The sequence below is a fragment of the Sceloporus occidentalis genome, unplaced genomic scaffold (genome assembly GCF_023333645.1).
Source record: "Sceloporus occidentalis isolate IW3139 unplaced genomic scaffold, rSceOcc1.0.p SCAF_30, whole genome shotgun sequence".
Taxonomy (NCBI): Eukaryota; Metazoa; Chordata; class Lepidosauria; order Squamata; family Phrynosomatidae; genus Sceloporus; species Sceloporus occidentalis.
In genome coordinates, this window is record NW_028317010.1 from 9,827,113 (window position 1) to 9,847,907 (window position 20,795).

General features: G+C 38.8%; 1 protein-coding gene across 2 annotated transcripts; it reads left to right on the top strand.

Moving 5' to 3' along the window:
* Positions 1-417: 417 nt before the first annotated feature.
* LOC149299020 (APOBEC1 complementation factor-like) lies at positions 418-19,611 on the top strand. 2 transcript variants are annotated; one of them, XM_089486902.1, is made up of 11 exons: positions 418-516; positions 3,112-3,246; positions 3,484-3,614; positions 4,620-4,858; positions 5,207-5,371; positions 13,754-13,851; positions 15,431-15,707; positions 16,681-16,898; positions 17,927-18,063; positions 18,833-18,957; positions 19,460-19,611. In XM_089486902.1, exons 1-11 carry the CDS (start codon positions 418-420, stop codon positions 19,609-19,611), a joined length of 1,776 nt encoding a protein of 591 aa, XP_089343028.1. The 2 variants fall into 2 exon arrangements, with proteins under 2 accessions (XP_089343028.1, XP_089343029.1); XM_089486903.1 differs by having other exon boundaries at positions 16,705-16,898.
* Positions 19,612-20,795: the final 1,184 nt, after the last annotated feature.

Genomic DNA, 20,795 nt, shown 5'->3' on the forward strand with positions numbered 1-20,795 from the left:
CCTAATGGCCACGTCGGGAGGATTTATAATAATTTTGCTCCTTTTCTGATTCTTTGGAGCATGGTTCAGTTTTACCTGGCTTTTCATTTTGCCCACTAATAAATAGAATATTTTATTTAATGAGATTGTAAACAAGACTGAGTCTAAACTGTGGGATTTTGCTGTCAGCTATTGACCTTTATGCAAATATATCATTATGGTAAACGACCAGCAGCTAAAAATTCAAAACAATAAGAAGATGATTATAACTTCCATGGATAATGAATATATGTTTGTAGCAACTAATTGAGATGTCAGTTTTATCAATGAAATGTAATTCTTTATATTTCCACCAATATTAATTTACTTAATTTATCTTAAATTTGATTGCAGTGAGCACACCTAATTAACCTGATTTTTTGCTGATAATCATTCACAATGGAATCAAATCAAAAATGCGGGGATGGACTGGCCGGCACTCAGAATGAAGCGGCACTGCGTGCATTGGTCCAGCGCACGGGATATAGTTTGACACAGGTAGGAAAATGCTGAAAGTTATAGAAGCAAGGTAGTCTCTAGTCAATGATTTGTATCAATTGGTTACATTAGTGTAACCCAGCCTGTATGATCAGTTAATGAAAAACACAAATCTGATTAGCCAACTCCCGTTATTGTTTGATTATGAGACACATCCTAAAGTGATGGTTGCACTGATATGCTGATACTATTCCTTTTGGATTTTCTTTGTTGGATAACACGTTTTGTCCTTTCTTTCTTTTCATTATGAGATATTTCATAAAAGTTTGTTCCCTGTACCAACCTCCAACAGATATACAGTCATATTGCTCAAATATATTCTGATACTTCTTCTAGCCTCTCTTTCTGAAACACCCTGGTCTTCTGGTACCTTCATAGTGTCTTCATGCTCCATTGACTACTTCTCCTTCTTCTATTGTTTTCCCAACCTCTGCAACACGACTTCTACAAAATACAACCCAAAAACTACTATGTCTAGTATTTTGTCCACTAAGCCATTGTGTATAAGTTGAGTTTCAGGGATAACTGGATACATATAATAAGTACGTTGGTACATTTAGCTGTCATTATTGAAACATTAAAAAGTTGGTGGCATTGAAGTGGTGCTCAATCCAGCGATTTATGCAAAGAGAGCACAAATGTGAGAATCGAAATAATAAATGATTTAATATCTCATGGAATATAAAAATGTATGTAGAAGAGTGCCAAAAACACAACAAGGACGATGCTCAAATTTGTAGTGAAAGTTGTGATGACTCAAAGGCTTGTGTAAATTTAGACCTTTATACAAGTCGACCTTTAGTCTTCTTTTATTCCCTTCCAAAGGAATCGCCAAAAATAGTTCTATAGTGTTGCTTCAGTGTTTTTAGGCTCATAGGTGGTTATATAGATTCTGTGTACAGCAAGGAAATTCCACCATTGATTTAAAATATTTAAATATGTAAAAAGATACGGGGGGAGTACAGGGGGGTATATTGCAGAGCAAGGGAAATGTTAGGACAATAGACCAATGTCTAAAACGAGAAAGTAAGATGTAATGTAAAGATTTTTTTACTTTATTTTTTTTACTTTATTTTTTTACTTTATTGAGACTGTCTTAGATCAGTAGAACAGCCTTACCGTAGAAGTAGTAGAGATTGATACAGTGAAATAATTTAATCATGTATGGGGTAGACATGTGCCAATTCTAAATCAAAGACAAGACCATGGACCGATTAAGATTATTGCAGAATTACTGGGCAGGACAGATGGACCAGATAGTTTTTCTCTGTTGTAAGTTTCTATTTTTCTTTTTGAGCCAGCATCACAATTCTTTTTTATGCTATATGTTTCATGGAAAAGTGCTTTCAGTGAACAAAATATATTAGTTTCATTTTTTGATTCATCCATTCAGAAAAAGGCATAGAGTTTGGTTGATTGGTGTTATTTGCCTGCATTCTAAGGTGTGCATTCTTAAAATAGACAGGTTAGTAATTTACATGCTACATGCATACTTTATACTTCCTAAAACAGGGATCAACTGCCACAGCATTCATGTATATTGGCTTATAACTCATAACTCCCTGTTTCGTGAATTAACCCTAATGTGACCATGACTGATGGGATGTTACTGAATACACACATACGGTATATTAGAATGTTACTAAACACATATGTGTTTATGTTTCTCATGTTCCATTTGTGAGTCAGTTTAGGACAAATTTATTCTTAAGAATTTGTAACCTAATTGAAGCAGCAGGTTGACAGACACTCCAAGTGTTCAGTAGACTATGTGAAAAAAGTGGATTAAGCTCTGTTGACAGAATTCTTGTGCCAAAACAACATTCTGCATGTGATTGATTTACTAACTACTCATTAAACATTCACATCTTCTCTTGGGTTCATGGTGCCTGGCACTACTAACTCTATTGTGTATAGTGTTTGAGAAGAATATTGATAATATATTTGAATAACATTGAACATTTTCCACTGAGTCTATCCTATCGGACCTATTTTGTTAAATGGACAGTATACACGATGGTACATTTATAATATATGTCTTGGAGTCATCAAGGTTGTCCAAATAGAACAGCAGAATTGTGGTAGCCCTCAATGGCAGTATTATGGTCTAAGAAGGAAAAATAAGAACTGTTGATCCAGGGGTCAGGAATTGATTGTACTCGAAGGATGGGCATTAGCATAAATGTGTGGTAATGCAATTAGAATTCCCATAAGGTATAAGAATAGCTGGGATGGAACGCCATTAAGGCATTCAGAATGAAAAGTGTAACAAACCAATGTTTTGCATGTATTCATTAAATGGGGTGCCATACTGCAAACAGAAATCCATGATAAATAAAATTAGAATAAATAAAAGCGGGTGTTTGTAATCATTGTTGTGGATATATTGTATTATTTAGAAAATAGAAAACGGAATAAAGAAACATTTTATTGTATTTTATTTTTTTTATTTTACACTGTATTATTGTTTCTGTATTCTGATTGTAAGGCGGTCACCACACAGTAGCCTTGGAATGGTGATTTGGTGTGCTTGTATTAATTCTGCTACAAAATTTGTCTCATTCCCTGCTAAAGTGAAATTCATTTTTGCAAAAGGAAAATGGACAGAGAAGATATGGAGGACCCCCTCCTGGATGGAGTGGACCGGCACCTGAAAGAGGTTGCGAGATCTTTGTCGGCAAACTTCCCCGAGATCTTTTTGAGGATGAACTCATACCATTATGTGAAAAGGTAAAATGCAGTGTTTTATGATAGACAAATAATAAATAATAAAAAGTAGTTGGCCAATTGCTAGAACACGGCTTGGTTACCATATCATGAAACGGAAGCTGCCAGTGTTCCAAACAGTTGAAGCAAAATAACTACTCTTGGCAATGTCATTTCTTTGGTTACTTTGGTTACATGGAGAAATTGCATTGACCCAAATAACTTGATTTTCAAACTGTTGTTGGTTGTACTTTTTTTCAGATAGGGAAAATCTATGAAATGAGAATGATGATGGACTTCAATGGGAATAATAGGGGATATGCCTTTGTAACTTTCACTAACAGACAAGATGCAAGGAACGCAATCAGACAACTAAATAATTATGAAATCAGGTAAGCACAAGGAACTTTAATGCAGAATTATAATGATTATTGTAACAATTATATCTATAAATGTATATATTCTGTGTATACTTATGAGATGTATAGGGCCAAATTAACATCCCATACACAATAGAGACCTCACTGTTCTCCTCTACACAATAAGTAAAAAAAAGAATAAATATTACTTTATTAAACAACTTTATAAGAGGGTAAAAGGTATAAAATGAAAAATATATCTATATATACAGAACCGTGCAAACGTTTTAGTCATGTGTGAAAAAATGCTGTGAGGTAAGAACACTTTCAAAAATAGACATAGTAACAGTTTATTTTTTAACAAAATGCAAAGTGAGCAAACAGAAGAAAAATCTCAATCTAATCAATATTTGGGGTGACTACCCTTTGCCTTCAAAGCTGCATCAATTGTTCTAGGAACACAAGAACAAAGTCATGGATTTTGTAGGCATATAGTTAAGTGTATGATGAAACAATTATACCAAACTAGTACAAATGGTAATCACTTTTATTTATGTAGGTTGAAACATAATCATTAACTGATAAAGAAACAGCTCACTAACGAGTCAGATGCCATGACATTGAATGAAATTTTGAGACAGACAGGGGTTTACAGATGTTCTGTCAAAGCTCTTTTGAAGAAGCACAGAGAAACAGGCAATGTTGATGATCATAGATGAAGTGGTTGGCCAAGGAAACGTAGAGTAGATATCCAGCGCTGCCACCGGCTCAGCATTGGCAGAAACATTTACTGTCCGGAGACCAAGTGACTCAACTATTAACCAAAACCCAGGAACTGGGGTGCAGAAAAATTCAGAGTTAAAGTTCAATTAACTTTCCAAAAATATATTTTTTTTCTACCTTGTATGTTATTGGTATGTGTTTTATATATTTAAAACTCAATAAATTATTCTAAAAAAAATATATATATATATTTTTTGTTTGTATTGTAAATATTATCCTCAATAATATTTTAAAAGGTTTTTTTCTGATATACAGAAATGGACGACTGCTTGGGGTTTGTGCAAGCGTAGACAACTGCCGATTGTTTGTTGGTGGGATCCCAAAAACAAAGAAGAGAGAAGAAATCTTAGCAGAAATGAGGAAAGTCACAGAAGGTGTAATTGATGTCATTGTTTACCCCAGTGCGGCTGATAAAACAAAAAATCGTGGCTTTGCGTTTGTTGAATATGACAGTCACAGAGCAGCAGCCATGGCAAGGAGGAAACTGCTTCCAGGTACAACATTGGATTGATGTTAACAATTTCTAACTAAATACCTGAAAGGAACATAGAATAAAACTATTTGGCCCATGTAGTCTACCCATGTTTCCTTATATAAAGGCTTAGCATAAAAGAAGGGAAGGGTTCCTACATATATTAAGAAGGGATAAAAATGAAAGTAAGCTGGAGGAAAGAGGGGCTGACATGGAAAGAGGAGACCAGAAGGAATGAGACAGTATGTCACGGACTGACAGAGACTAACTATAATACATTATGTGAACCCCAAGTTCTTGTTTCACTGCCTATCTTGAAAATAAATAAAATGCACAGTAAATGTTGCTGTCTCTTATCGCACAATGACAGGACGTATTCAGTTGTGGGGTCATCCGATTGCTGTAGACTGGGCAGAACCAGAGGTTGAAGTAGATGAAGATACAATGTCATCTGTGAAGATTCTGTATGTAAGAAACCTTATGCTGACAACCACGGAAGAGACTATTGAGAAAGAATTCAGCAGTATTAAACCAGGTAGGACACTCTAATAAGTCTGCCGTTAATGTATGATTAAGTAACAAACCTATGCAGACAACACTTGTTTCTTTTTGGGACATCATTTTAAGGGATACAGTTTAAGGACATGATCAGTCAATCAAACGGTCAATAAAAACTGGTGTCCAGCTTGGAAAAATCGACCCCTTATGCTGTAGCTTGTGTTTAAAGCACATTCCCGGTTGCCTTGCAGGGGTTAATACGGGGTTAACAACACATCGGAGCAGCAGCAGCTGCCGTGAAGGAACGTGTGTGCAACTCTATTGGTCGTTTCGGCAGGGGGCTGGTCTGGCATCAACTAGCGAATTGCAGAACGCACTTCATTCGTTGATGGCAGGCCAGCCCCCTGCCGAAACGACCAATAGAGTTGCACACACGTACTGAGGTGTACTGTACACAAAATGACCTAGAGACAAATGCTCCAAGGAACTTGGCCTCCGTTTATCATACACAATCACACATCCATAGATGTTTAATAAAAGAATAGGGATTATTTTACCTTTTTAAATTGATTTTGGACCACTTGTAATACATGCCTAACATTTGCTACCTATTTACAATGGCATACTTTGCAACAACCCAACTTTTACTGGACAGGACTGGAAAAAAGCAGGACTGTCCACCAAAATCTTGGGTGTGTTGGCAGGTATGCGGATGGAAAAATGTTGGACAAGAACTAAAAAATAGCTTAGGGTTAATGTACGGTTATGTTTAAGATTAGTAGCAGTGCACTGCTTTGGTTAAAGATGTATTATGTCTAAATAATAATTTAATTTTAATGGGTTTTAAAAAAAAATTAGGGGTTTATTTAAATGTATTTTAAAGTTAGATTTATTATTTAGTACTTTATTATATTTATTTAATGTTTATACTAGTGCTACCTACCGAGCTATAACTACCAACGTGTATTTGCATACCTAGTTTAGCTAAATTAGATGGGACAGGACTGGAAAAAAGCAGGACTGTCCCTGAAAAAGTTGGGTCTGTTGGCAGGTATGTGGATGGAAAAATGTTATAGTATGAAGTGTGAGTTATAGCGTTAATGCTAGTGAGTGTAGAAATGAAGGCCAGGACAAATAACAAGAGGAAAGGTCCTTGTGATTTTTGCATTGTACGTGTATGTGTTATGTGTGTTATGTGTGTTGTCACTTGTCACTGTGTTATATGTGTTATGTGTGTTATGTGTTATGTCACTGTGTTATTTGTGTTATTGTGTGTGTTATGTTTGGTTGGTTGTGTATCAGAAGGAAAATAATGAAATGGAAATGGAAAAGGAAATGGGAAAGGCGAATGAGTGGGCAATTGGCAACCCACTCACCTGTTTCACCCCAGAGCAAAGCATCCAAACACTGTCAGTCCTAGACGTTTGGCAGCGGACTTCCAGAGCTCAGACACAAGGCCCTAGCGTAAGCTGGCCACTCCGGCGGAGGTAGCAGGCGTTGCCACACCGCAAACAGACGCAGCCAGGGGGGAGAAACTGCCCTTACCATTAGGGACATTTGAGGCATGACACTAGCCAGGAAGCGAACTGGCATCGAAGAGACGCTGGCATCACCACCAGCAGCAGCAGCAGAATTGGGAAAGGCGAATGAGTGGGCAATTGGCGACCCACTCACCTGTTTCACCCCAGGGCAAAGCACCCAAACACTGTCAGTCCTAGACGTTTGGCAGCGGACTTCCAGAGCTCAGACACAAGGCCCTAGCGTAAGCTGGCCACTCCGGCGGAGGTAGCAGGCGTTGCCACACCGCAAACAGACGCAGCCAGAGGGGAGAAACTGCCCTTACCACTAGGGACATTTTGGGCATGACTCTAGCCAGGAAGCGAACTGGCAGAGAAGAGATGCTGGCACCACCACCACCAGCAGCAGCATTGAAAAATGGGAAAGGCGAATGAGTGGGCAATTGGCGACCCACTCACCTGTTTCACCCCAGGGCAAAGCACCCAAACACTGTCAGTCCTAGACGTTTGGCAGCAGACTTCCAGAGCTCAGACACTAGGCCCTAGCGTAAGCTGGCCACTCCGGCGGAGGTAGCAGGCGTTGCCACACCGCAAACAGACGCAGCCAGGGGGGAGAAACTGCCCTTACCATTAGGGACATTTAAGGCATGACACTAGCCAGGAAGCGAACTGGCAGAGAAGAGACGCTGGCACCACCACCAGCAGCAGCAGCAGAATTGGGTAAGGCGAATGAGTGGGCAATTGGCGACCCGCTCACCTGTTCCACCCCAGAGCAAAGCATCCAAACACTGTCAGTCCTAGACGTTTGGCAGCAGACTTCCAGAGCTCAGACACTAGGCCCTAGCGTAAGCTGGCTACATTGGCGGAGGTAGCAGGCGTTGCCACACCGCAGCAAGTGCAACCAGGGGGGGAGAAACTACCCTCTCCATTAGGGACATTTAAGGCATGACACTAGCCAGGAAGCGAACTGGCAGAGAAGAGACGCTGGCACCACCAGCAGCAGCAGCAGCATTGGAAAAGGCGAATGAGTGGGCAATTGACGACCCGCTCACCTGTTTCACCCCAGGGCAAAGCATCCAAAGACTGTTTGTCCTTGGCGTTTGGGAGCAGACTTCCAGAACTCAGACACTAGGCCCTAGCGTAAATTGGCTACACCGGCGGAGGTAGCAGGCATTGCCACACCGCAGCAAGTGCAACCAGGGGGAGAAACTACCCTCTCCATTAGGGACATTTGAGGCATGATTTCAGCCAGGAAGCGAACTGGCAAAAGATGCTGGCACCACCACCAGCAGCACCGTTGGAAAAGGAAAAAGGTGAATGAGTGGGCAATTGACGACCCGCTCACCTGTTTCACCCCAGGGCAAAGCATGAAAGTCTGTCAGTCCATGGCGTTTGGGAGCGGACTTCCAGAACTCAGACACTAGGCCCTAGCGTAAATTGGCTACACCGGCGGAGGTAGCAGACGTTGCCACACCGCAAACACGTGCAACCAGGGGGAGAAACTACCTTAAACATTACAGATAAAAAAAATTAACTTTCCAAGCTAAGAGCTGGGTAACCCAACTTGGGCAGATTGAATTTAAGGAAGGCAATCTGCTCCATCAGATGAGGTGCCATGCGTGAGCGCTGTGGACTCAGTATGTTTCCAGTCATAGAAAACACGCGCTCACTTTGAACAGTGGTTGGCGGACATGATAGTAGCTGCTGCGCAACCCATGAGAGTGCAGGCCACACACTCTTCTTTTCATCCCAGTAGCTAAGAGGATCAACATTAGGCGCAGAAGGAACTTCACAGAGGTAAAGTTTGACCATTTCAGCAGCACTACTCTCCTTTCTGCTGCTAGCTCTGTCAGATGGTCCAACTATACTCCCAAGTGCCTCTTCCCAAAACGCAGCTGCTCCACTCAGCTGTGTTGTGCTGCTTGTGGCACTGCTGCTGATGCTGCTGCTAGGAGTAGCAGACCACATCATCTCTTCCTCCTCCTGCACCTCTCCCTCCTCGGACAGCATTCCCATTTTACGCTGCCAGTCACGCACCTTGTTGACCAATTGCTCCCGGTAGCTACTGAGAACATTAAATTTCAAAGCTAGCTTTCCCTTAATTCTTGGATCGCAAAGGCACGCTAGCATCATTTCGGGACTCTCTTCCATTCGTTTGCGAAGGTGTACTTTTAGCAGATCCTTCAGCTTCCTGACTATGGCTGCTATGTCAGGATGTAGAGTGCCACCTTGAACAGCCTCACGGTTTCCAAGGAACACATCCATCTTGCTGCCTAGATGGGAGAACACTGGGATTACCTGGGCCAGACTGGCAGTGTTTGAGCTTAAATTTTCTGTGGCATCCCTGAATGGTTTAAGGACTGCCACTAGCTGGGCGATCACTGTCCAATCCTCCCTATTCAATGGAGAGGTAATCCCAATATTGTGCTCTGAGGCAAGATTATGGATTGCCCTCTGCTGCTCCAAAATCCTCTCGAGCATGTCTAACGTGGAGTTCCACCGTGTACTGACATCCTGACGTAGGCAGTGTACGGGAAGACCTGACCTCTCTTGCTCTTCCCTCAAAAGTTGGCTAGCCTTAACACTATGGTGAAAGTGCCCAGCGATCTTTCTGCAGCGGGACAGAACTACTGCTGCCACATTAGTTCCTTCTGACATTGCTGCCTTCACTACAAGATGGATGATGTGGGCTGCACAGCGCACACCAACAATATGACCATCTCGCAGCGCTTTCACCATATTGGCACCTCCGTCAGTTACCACAAAACCAACTTCAACATTGGTGCCCGCCTCTGCTCCCACCCAAAGGCTAAACATTTTCCTCATCGCATGCAGAATGTTTTGGGAAGTGTGCTTTTCATCCATCACTTCTGCATGGAGAAGGAAAGATCGGTAGCCTGCTGCAGCAGCTTCCTTAGACACACCGGGCTGCCACCAGTGTGCTGTCAAAGAAAGAAAGGCATGCTGGCCGCTAGGTGCACTCCACAAATCTGTAGTGAAATGAACAGACTGACCAGCAGCCTTGGAAAGCTCCTCTTTCACTGCTGCAACACAGGACCGATACAATGAGGGGACAATGTTCCTGCTGAAAGTGGAACGTGCCGGAACTGTATATTGTGGAGCCACAGCCGCCATCAATTGTTTGAAAGGCTCCCCTTCGATCATAGAGAAGGATGCCCCTCCAACAGCAATGAACTGACCAATCAGTCGCGTTACTTTATTGGCCTGCTGTTTGGGCATTGACCTTTTGGATTGGAATGCCACAAATTGTTCCAGGGTGGGCTGGACATGCAGTGCTCCAACCTGCCTTGGTCTCTGGCTGCCAGCACTAGTTGCTGCTGCTGCTGCTGCTGCTGCTATTGGCTCAGAAGAAGAAGCTGTTGGGGTTTTTCCACGGCCACCAGCTATGCTGCCTGCACTAAGTTTTCCCTCTGCATCTTTCCCCAATAGCACAGCGTTGTGTTGAGTGCTGAGGTGATGCTTCATGCTAGCACTGGTAAAATGGCCAGACACTTTCCCTCTGCTTATTAGCTTCCCACAATGTTTGCACTTTCCATAGCGCCCTTCTTCAACATTTTCAAAGTGCTCCCAAATTGGGGCGCGCATAGCCTTGGAGTGTGCCTTGGGTGCTGCTCCTACTGCTCGGGGTGGATGAACAGAGGCAGAACTAGTGGTGGTGGGACTGGTGGTAACAGTACTGGCCATAGTGGGACTGCTAATTGCTTTAGATTTGCTAGGTTTTGCTGCTGCTGCTGGTGGTGGTGGTGGTGGTGATGATCGTAGCGGAGAAGGTGGAGGCTCAGGGGAAAATTGTGCACTAGTCATTTGGACACTGCTCCCTGAGGAATCTGATTCCTGACCACTCATCTCCTCTACTTCCTCTGGCTCATAGTCTAGCTCTTCATTAGCCAGATCGAATGGAATTCCTGCTAGGCTGGAGCTAAGACTGATATCGTCGTGAGACTCGTGACTAGTAGTAGTGCGAGCAGGAAGAATAGACTCTGCACTTGGCCTCTCAGTCTCAGGCTCCTCTGCTACCTCGCTAGGTGGAGTTCCAATATGTGTAGCCCTCTCTCTAACTGTCTTTACAAAAATTTTGTAAGGACTTGGTGGCTTGCTAGAGGTACTAGGAGGACATGGCGTGGCGGTACCAGTGGGAACAGTAGGCGCAGCACTAGTGGTGGTAGAGGCGGTAGAGGTGGGGGTGGTGGTGGTGGTGGTTTTCCCTACAAAGGAATGAGATCGCTTTGGTTTGGGACCCCTCTGAGTCTTGCTGCTAATTTGGCTCTGCTTGGTACCTTGCATGCTGCTGGTGGATGGGGAAGATGCTGCTTGGGGCAAAAGGCACTTCTTTTTAGTCACTGGGCTGGTACTACTTGTGCTACCCTTTAACTTTGAACGTGCTTCTGGTGCTTTAGGCTTTCCGTAAAAAACCATAGAGCTTGTGGGCCTAGCCGCACTACTACTGCCTGCTTTTGGTGCCTTTCCTTTACTTGATGATCCTTCAAGCAATGCTTCCCCAAATGATAAGCGAGAGCTTGGCCTACTTGGCCGACTAGACTGACGCAAAGGCTGCATCTTAGAACTGGTGGTGGTGCTGGTGGTGGTGCTGGTGGTGGCGGTGGTAGATGGAGCTTGTCCCTCCTTAGTCCCAAAAGGAGGATCCATTTCAAATTTTGTGTTGTGTGTGTAGTGTAGTGTAGTGTTTAAAAAACTATAAAAAAAATAAAAAAAAATAAAAATAAAAAAAAAGGAAAAACGAATTAAAGACAAAAAATTAGAGGAAGTTCTCTTCAGTGCTACTGCTTAAAAAGTAAAACTATGCACTACTGCACTGTGCTGTGTGCAATCTGCCAAAGTGCTAAAGTTATTTAAATTATTAACTCAAGATTAACTATTTAATAACTAGCAGTATTTTATTTTTAATTTGAATTTACACGGGCCTAAGAGCTTAGCCTACTACTATGCTAGCCTAAAGCTATATTTCCTTACTATAAGTCTACCTCTAGGCAGACGCTCTCAAACCCACTAAGCTAAAGTGAGGTTAAATCAGATTCAGTATATGATTTATTAATTAATATTAAGTTATATAATATTAATAGATTAGAAATAATTTACTTATATATTATGTATTATAGATAGAAGAATATAGATTATGAATTAGAATTTAGAATTAGAATTACTTATATTATAGATTATGAATTAGAATTTATATTGTTATATATTATTTATAATATATTATAGATTAAGATTAAAGAAGATTAGAATTATTTTAGTACTACAGCTAGTAGCTTGAAGCTTTGCTTAGTACAGCTCGTCACAGTCAATTTTTCTTGAAAAGAATTAGAAATAAAATAAAATGTCACAGCAAAACAGTTAGCTTCACTGCTGGCTGCACTCACTAGCCCAACAAGTTCACTTCACTGATGGACTGAGGTGAGCAAAACACTAAGGGTACTTTTAATAAAATTGAAATAAAATGTAAAATAAATGAGAAAATCTTTGCAAAACAGTTAACGTCACTGCTTGCTGATCAAAAAAAAACACAGCACTTATGCGGCTGCACTCACTAGCCCAACAAGTTCACTTCACTGATGGACTGAGGTGAGCAAAACAAATGAAATAAAATGAAAGATTAATTAAGAAAAATTGACTTGGTCTCTTGCTGTTGCTAAAACAAAGCACAAACTATAGCGCTGCAGCACCAGTACTAATAAGATTAGCTGAACTATACGCTAGTAGTAATTATTTAATATTATTACTTTTATTTATAGCTAATTTAATTAACTATTAAGACAAGAAAGAATTATAGAATTATTGATATTACTGGTTTTAGATTAGACACTAGTAGATGTCTTGAATGTCTACAGTACACTCTACACTAGTATACTATTACTAACTATAACTGACAAATATATATATAATTTTATAATGAATTCAATTATTAATTATATTAATTAATATTACTGATTTTAAATTAGACACTAGTAGATGAATGTCTACAGTACACTCTACACTAGTATACTATAGAATATATATATATATATGACTGACAAATATATATATATATAATAATGAACTATTAAATTATAGATTCTATTAAATTATTATTTATAAATTCTATTTCATTTATTTAAGCAGGACAGGCAATAGGCACTAGTGCCAGCCCAGGGCAAGGGCACCCCAGTGCCACTGAGGCACTGGGTGCACTGTCAACTCAACAGCACTTACACTACAGTTGATGACAAATTAAATAAAAAAAATTAAATTAATCAAATTATTATTATTAATTATATTAAGTAGCACTGAAGTGAGGATGAAGTACACTGTGAGAAATGGCAGGCTAAGGCTTACCAGTCTCACACAGAACAGAACAATCTCTCTCTGTAACGCTCGGATGCAGCACAGCAGTGTTGCCAAAGCAGTCACAGCGAAAAATGAATGGATCTCTCAGGCAAGCTCTGGTCTTATAAAGGCGCCTTCAGAATTCAAAAAACAGCAGCACAGGCATTGGACGAGACCCTTAGCGTGACGTCACAAGAGTGAGCTGATTGGACAGACGAGATCAGCTCACTCCTGTTTGAAATTTTGGCGGCTGCGCGGCAAAAACGAAGACGATCTCCTACGTTTTGCCGGCACTGTATTCTCTTCGGCGTGTCTTCGGAACGAACAAAAAAACGGCCTCTTCGTGCTCGTTTTCATGTTCGCCCGAAGACGAATGCGCAAGTCTAGTAATTATGTAAATGCCAGGACAGGCTTGTCATAAGGCTTGGACCAATGTCACTGCCAGACCAGGTCCTTGGTGCATTATTTGCTATGATGCCTTCTGTACTGTGTTATTTCATGGGTCATTATTCCAAGCAGAGTGTTTTTTAATGGGCCAAAATCTATGTCATTTGCAGGTTCAGTTGAGCGAGTTAAGAAAATTAGAGATTACGCCTTTGTGCACTTTAACAGTCGTTCCGATGCAGTTGATGCAATGAATGCTTTGAATGGCAAGGTAGGACAAACTGGACCTCTGCATGTCTCAGAGAGAGATCACTTGTGATTGTAAAATGATGGAGTATAAAAAAATTTTAATTACATGTAGTGATATGTACCCCTTGGAATGAATTAATAAACATGCTTTTTATTTTACTTTTATTGGTTAAAATACCCCTCATCGGCTCATATTTTTCTTCTTCTGTAAGTTTATAGCCAGCCGTGTTTGGCCATTGGGATCTAGTGTAATCATTAAAGGTTCATGCAAGTTAGCAGACAAAGAACAGAGAAAATCTTCAAATCATGTATTCCCTACTGCCGACTTGCATTTCAACATGCATCAAACTATACTCGACTTATATCAACTCAACTGCAACTCACAAAATATGCAGGCAATCACACCAAATCACAACCATCTCGTAAATTAATGAATATTCAAATGCATTTAAATTTTTATAGTGAATTTCAAGTGTAATATCTACCAAAAATGTATTACCCTAGCAGGCATTGTCAAAAAATGTAGCTTTAAATTGGTGAACCATGCTCCCTATTCTGAAGTTGTTTATTATTATTTTTATTGTTATTATAGAAGTAAAATATTGTTTTAATTAAAAATAATTATATTATTGCATAGTTACTGCTTGGCAGAGTGAATCACTAAGTGCAATATTTGGAAAAACTGGCAGATTTGTTTTAATTTCATATGGGAAAAGAGGGACACTATTTTTTAGGTGATGTGGTTACATGTGTGTCTAGAGGAAGTGGCTTTGGGGCCTATTAATGTAAATTTATTAAATTAAGTACAACAGCATTTTTATTCACACAATTTAATTTATAAATTATATAAACTGTTTTATGCTAAGCACATTATACTGACTTTTTAGGGGTATAGAACACTGGGAGACATCAGGGGATGGAGAAGCATAGGGGTTCGGCTCTCAAAGAGGGATGGGCCCTTCCTAAAGTACATATGTGATACCGCAACTGGCAGCCATCTTAATCTGGTTATCACTGAATTTGGGTGACTGTCCCTCTTTAAATTATATCCCCCCTTTGTTATGGTAATGTTCCTCTTTGGTAGCATGTTTTGGTTGCTTCTACAGGCCTCAGCCTCCATGAGGCCTATGAGTCCATTACTTTCAAATTACATGTCTGCAAACCAGTTACATTATCCATAAGTAACTTTAACAAATTACATTAATTATTCTATCAGATGGGATATGACAATTCTCCTTAAATTATTATTATTATTAATAATAATAATAATAATACAAAGCAGCATTATGGATGTTCTGTGTAGGATTTAAAAAATGAGATCAGGTAGTTGAGTACATAGTACGGACACCTCGTATCACACAGAATGTAGGACACAAAAAGATGTGGCTAAAGCAATAACTGGAGGAGCATGAGCAATGAGAATTACCAATTTAGATATCTGCAAAATAGTTACGTTACTTGAAGAACAAAAACCACAAAAAAACATTATTAATACAGTTATTCTTAAATATGGGATGTGACAATTTTCCCTAATAATAATGATAAAAAGAACCAGTAAGTGCCTCTTATTTTTTAATAAAGTCATGAATTTCCATTTACAGATTGTTGATGGATCACCTATAGAAGTTACCTTGGCTAAGCCAGTGGACAAAGATAGCTATGTAAGGTATACCAGAGGAACCGGAGGAAGAGGAGGTTCTGTACAGGGAGAACTTGCCTATACGATAGGTCATGTATATGATCCCACCACAGCCTACCTCGGTGCACCTGTGTTCTACGCACCTCCAACCTACGCTGCAGCCATTCCAGGCATTCATTTCCCTCAAACCAAAGCATATGTCAGCAATCGTGGCCTCGTTCGACCTCCGTCTGTTAGAGGTAACTTACCCACAGTGCATAAATTACATTAAGCCTGTTAAATCCCTGTGCTTGCTATTAATTGGGAGAGCAAACCATGACATGGTGATTTAGTAATTAATACATTGCTATCATAAAGTTATCCTTGTATAATTTATTGGACTAGCATCTAAATCAGTGACTGTTGTAAAGCATAGGTAACCGTTACTAACCTGAATCTTAAATAAATGTCACACTTCCATCGTAAGGATCTGTGACGTTATACACTGTTGTGACAGCTAGCCCTCTAGTAATGTGTGAAGGTTATGTTGAGAGAAAGCTTATTTGGGAAAAACACAACTAATCTATCACTAGAACTATGGGTGATAGATTTTGGGGGGCTTTATGTGGGGCCATGTAATCAGCCTTAATTAATTATAGTGCTTCACTAGACGTAACCTTACGATCTAAACATTCTCCTCTTATGGTCACCATTATAAGCTAAAAATAGGGTTCAAATATTTGGCTTAACAATTGTTATAATTTGTGCATGAATATAATATAAAAGTGAACCTAAGGTACATGGAATAAATATGAACATTTGGAAGTGCGTTCCAGAAAAGGCATAATAGCTAACTTTTTGAAACTCATACGTAGATGAATAATAATAATAATTGAAATTGGCTTATCAACAGCTATGCTACCAATGACAATCACGTCATTATTGGAAGGTGAGACTTTTTATTTTAGCATCATAGAATTTTTTTATTTCTGAAGATGAGACTTCTGAAGTATGGAGAGGTTCTTTTGAGGACCTTCATCTTTTATAGGCTTCATCCTACAAAATAATAACATTTTATAGTAAATGAGAAACAGCACCAGTCTATAAGTAGTAAGAAGAGGCACTCCATATCATATCAGTTCCATGTACGTCGGGCTAGCTTTTACATTCTATTATGGATCAGGGTGATTTTCGGTTGATTTGTTACAGTTTAATGCCTTTTTACATTCCTAGAAATTTACATGAGTGTACCTGTAGGGGCTGCGGGAGTTAGGGGACTGGGAGGACGGGGATACTTGGCGTACACTGGCTTGGGACGTGGATGTGTGGGATACCAAATGAAAGGAGACAAGAGGACAGATGAGAAACTCTACGATATTTTACCTGGAATGGAACTTACGCCAATGAATACCGTTGCTTTAAAACCACAAGGAATGAAACTTGGACCACAGGTAGGCATAATAGTGTGGAACAAATGACATTTACTTTGGTGTTTTAAGGCCTTAAAAAAACATTAATATTTGTGAGGGACACTATACAAAGTTTATAGTGGGTACATGATTATGCATGACTTGCCGCACAATGACCCAATGACACCATTGTGGTAAATTTGTGTATAGTATTAACCCTTATATCATCAAAATGTACATTTGTGCATCAAAACATAGAAGCTTGAAGGTTTACTTAATATGACAAAAATGTAGCAGTAGTAAGTCTGATGTACAGGGAGAAATATATATACTACTTAAAAATATGAGATACTGACTATTAATACATTCTACAAGCATAGGGGAATGTTCTATTGATCTAAAATAGATTTTACAGATACCGTGAAAAATTGGTACAGCCAAAAAGTACAAATATGAAAGGCCCGAATTTATGGTTTCATTTGTTTTACCCATGGTGATAATAATCAAATCTGTTTCCTGGAACCCTTTTAGAAAAAAACATTGTCTAATTGTCTGTTATCAAATGTCATGTTTCCATTGTGCAGTTTCTTTGACCACATCTGATGCTTTTTCCCTTCATTTGTAGATTAGAAAATGCATCATTAGTTTGAGAACAGGACCTTGTGTCCTGAATGCAGAAATAAGACAAAAAAAAAGCAGAAATTGCATCAGCCTTGTATTAAAAGGCGTACGATGTTCATCTGAAATGCATATGGTTGCCTGATTTATCTCTCAATTTAACCCCTTAAGGACAATGGGCGGCCCGTAAACCCATTGAAAACAATGCATTTTGAGCCCGTACATGTACAGGCTTTGTCATTAAGGGGTTAAACTGAGCCTACAAACTTTTTTCCATGTTTTGCTCTTTATGTATTGTAACACCTCCACATATAAACAATATATTTTAAGAATATTTTATTAATTTATAGAAACATGGATGTTACATGCATTTACAATATTTACACATGATAATATACAATATTTGTATTGGTAATTGTTAAATTTCATGAATACATGCCTTTTCTTTCTAGATACTTGAGGAAATCTGTCAGAAAAATAACTGGGGACAGCCAGTTTATCAGCTTCACTCAGCCATTGGTCAAGATCAACGGCAATTATTTTTATACAAGATCACTATCCCTGTCCTTGCCAGCCAAAATCCAGCAATGTAAGCATAGATTCCCAGAGTGCATAATGTATGCATCCTCCATAAGCTTATTTACCATTTGTGCCCAATTTTGATCCCAAAGCCTCTCAAGCACCTTATGTTTTCAGTAGTACTACTTAAGGACCAGGACTATAGTACAACAATAGGACAGGAGTAATTTGTTGTTTTACTTTATAAATTATAATTTGCAGATTATATATTGTTTTTTTAGAATAAGTAGGGCTTTGGTTTGATACCATATTTATCCATATAACATAATATTTACTAGGACAGTGCTGAATGCAGTGGGGTTAGGAGTGCGAAATTTTGTTGTGGAGGTTAGGGGCTGCCCTATAGTGTTGTGGCATTTGAGTTTGAGGGGGGCTGATGAAAAATATCAAACAAGAAAGAGTAGAAACAGTTTACCTATTATCCCAATTCAGGGAAGGTTTTTTTTCTCATAGCTCTCACTAGACATGGGATATCTGAAATGCCCCCTCCAACTAGCCTACTTTGCATAACTGTTGTCTGTCATGGTCTCTGTCTAGATGTGTAATTTATGTGCCTACTTTCATTGTTGAATGGGGCTAGTAGAATTCCTTGAATTAGTAGAGTTTGCTCTTATTGTACATCATGTAATGATATGCTTCGTGAGCTGGCCCTTCTAGAAAACCTCCCTTTCCATTTTATGATTTTGACTATAAACCAAGCAATTTATTATGAGATTGGATATTAATGTGTTAATGTCTGAAGGATTCTATATGACAATTCAATTCTCTTTATTTATTAGACACCCTTTCACACCACCCAAACTCTGCATATCTGTGGATGAGGCAAAAAATTACGCGGCAGAGTATACTCTTCAGACCTTGGGGATCTCTACAGAGCCAACAGAACCCCCAACAGCATTCGCAGGTAACATCAGCTCTGCAGTCTGACATGGATAAAAACAGGACCAATTTCATATGCGCATTTTTTATAGTGTTTCAAAGTTTTCTTTACCTAAGTTTGGTTATCAAGGAAAGTCCAGAGCATCATCGGAACAATGTATTTTGTAGGTACACTATATTGTTGAGTACATTAAAGAAAATATGCATTTACAATTTATAATTGTATATCCCAAATATTTTTATAAAATATTTAAAATATTTATAAAACGTTTATAACTCTAGGAAGTTAGGAACTGCTATTACTATAAAAAGAAGCTATTTTAGGCCAAAAAAAAAACCCTCTCATGATGTCTTTCTCTTTCAACGTTATGTACCAATCTAGATTTTTTTTCTGAAAGACAATTCACCCGTAGTAACCTGATCAAGGATGTTGATGATTGTTATATCATTATACTTTTTTCTATGACATACTGTAATCTTATGGTTTTTTGTTCCTAATAAATGCACTATTCTATCAATTTTTGTAGGATATGCCATTGCCAGTTCCCCAGCTGCAGTAGCAGCAACCCAGTTGAAACAAGCTGTGGCCCTTGGACAAGATCTAACGGCCTACGCAGCCTACGAAGCCTATCCTGCATTTGCAGTTGCAGCTCGAGGAGACACCTATGGAGCCTTTTAATGGTCAATTCACAGCCGATAATAACACTTTTTTATTCTGAAAGTTAGCTAGACCATTATGTAAAAGGACATTTGTGACCACATGTCATGAAGTAGATAATCAGGGTATAGTCTTAGGAAAAGGAAAGAAATAATGTATTTCTGCATACTTTTTCTACTTTAGTGCTGCCTCCATAGTGACCTTATCTTATTTAACAACATACTACATTTTAAGAACTTTTTTTTTTGTTTACATGCATTATATTCTAAGAATAGTTCTAAAAGCGGAATAATATACGTTGCTCTGGTTAAGCCATTTTGCAGAATCCACGTCAAGGGAAAAATTCTTATCATCTTGTTCATTTGGTCATAATGAACAATTTAGATAACACCAATTTTAAATATGTCTTTTACTCAATACACCTCTTAATAGAGGGGAAAATGTAAAAAAAAACAAATTTTTTTGCATGTAGTGAGGGTTCAACTGTAAATATGAATTGCCAGTCTTTTCTCCACCGTAAAACAGGAAATTTCACATGTAGTTTTTAAGTAGGATTTTAAGTATGTAACTCTTTATTTGAAAAATAGTGGGGGATTAGTGGTAGATACATTTGAGTGTATTTTTCAGTAAACGCATTCTTATCTTATTATTCTTATATATATTGTTTTTTTTGTCCTTATTCTAAAGTCCCTGAAATCTTAATGATAACGTGCTTACTTAGTCTCCTGAACATTTTCCCATTACCATTTTTTTTTTTATTTTCCTACATCAATTAAGTGCCTCTATATAAAAAAATATGTTAATGAAATATTATAATACCAAGTATTTGAAAGAATATTTTTATTCTACTCATCTTTTTCTTTTATCTCTGGGAAACAAACGAAAGCTATTTATTTTACTTTTTTTCCTAGACTATTTTAAATCTGGTACTTTGGTTATTCATTTTAAATACTTTTCAATTATCCTTGCTGATCTCATTAAGAATTAACCCAATAACAAATAATGTATTTTAAATAAAGATCAATACTTTCACTAATTTAAATGCAAGAAAAAAGTGTATTCACAATTAACCCTCTATGTACAAGCAACATAAACACATACTAGTGTTAAGTTATAGGGGGAGCTTCTTCGGTAGCAGTGAGGTGAATGCAGTAGAGAAGAAGCTTATGTTTCGCTAAGGTGGGCTAGCGGGGCTTATGTTATGT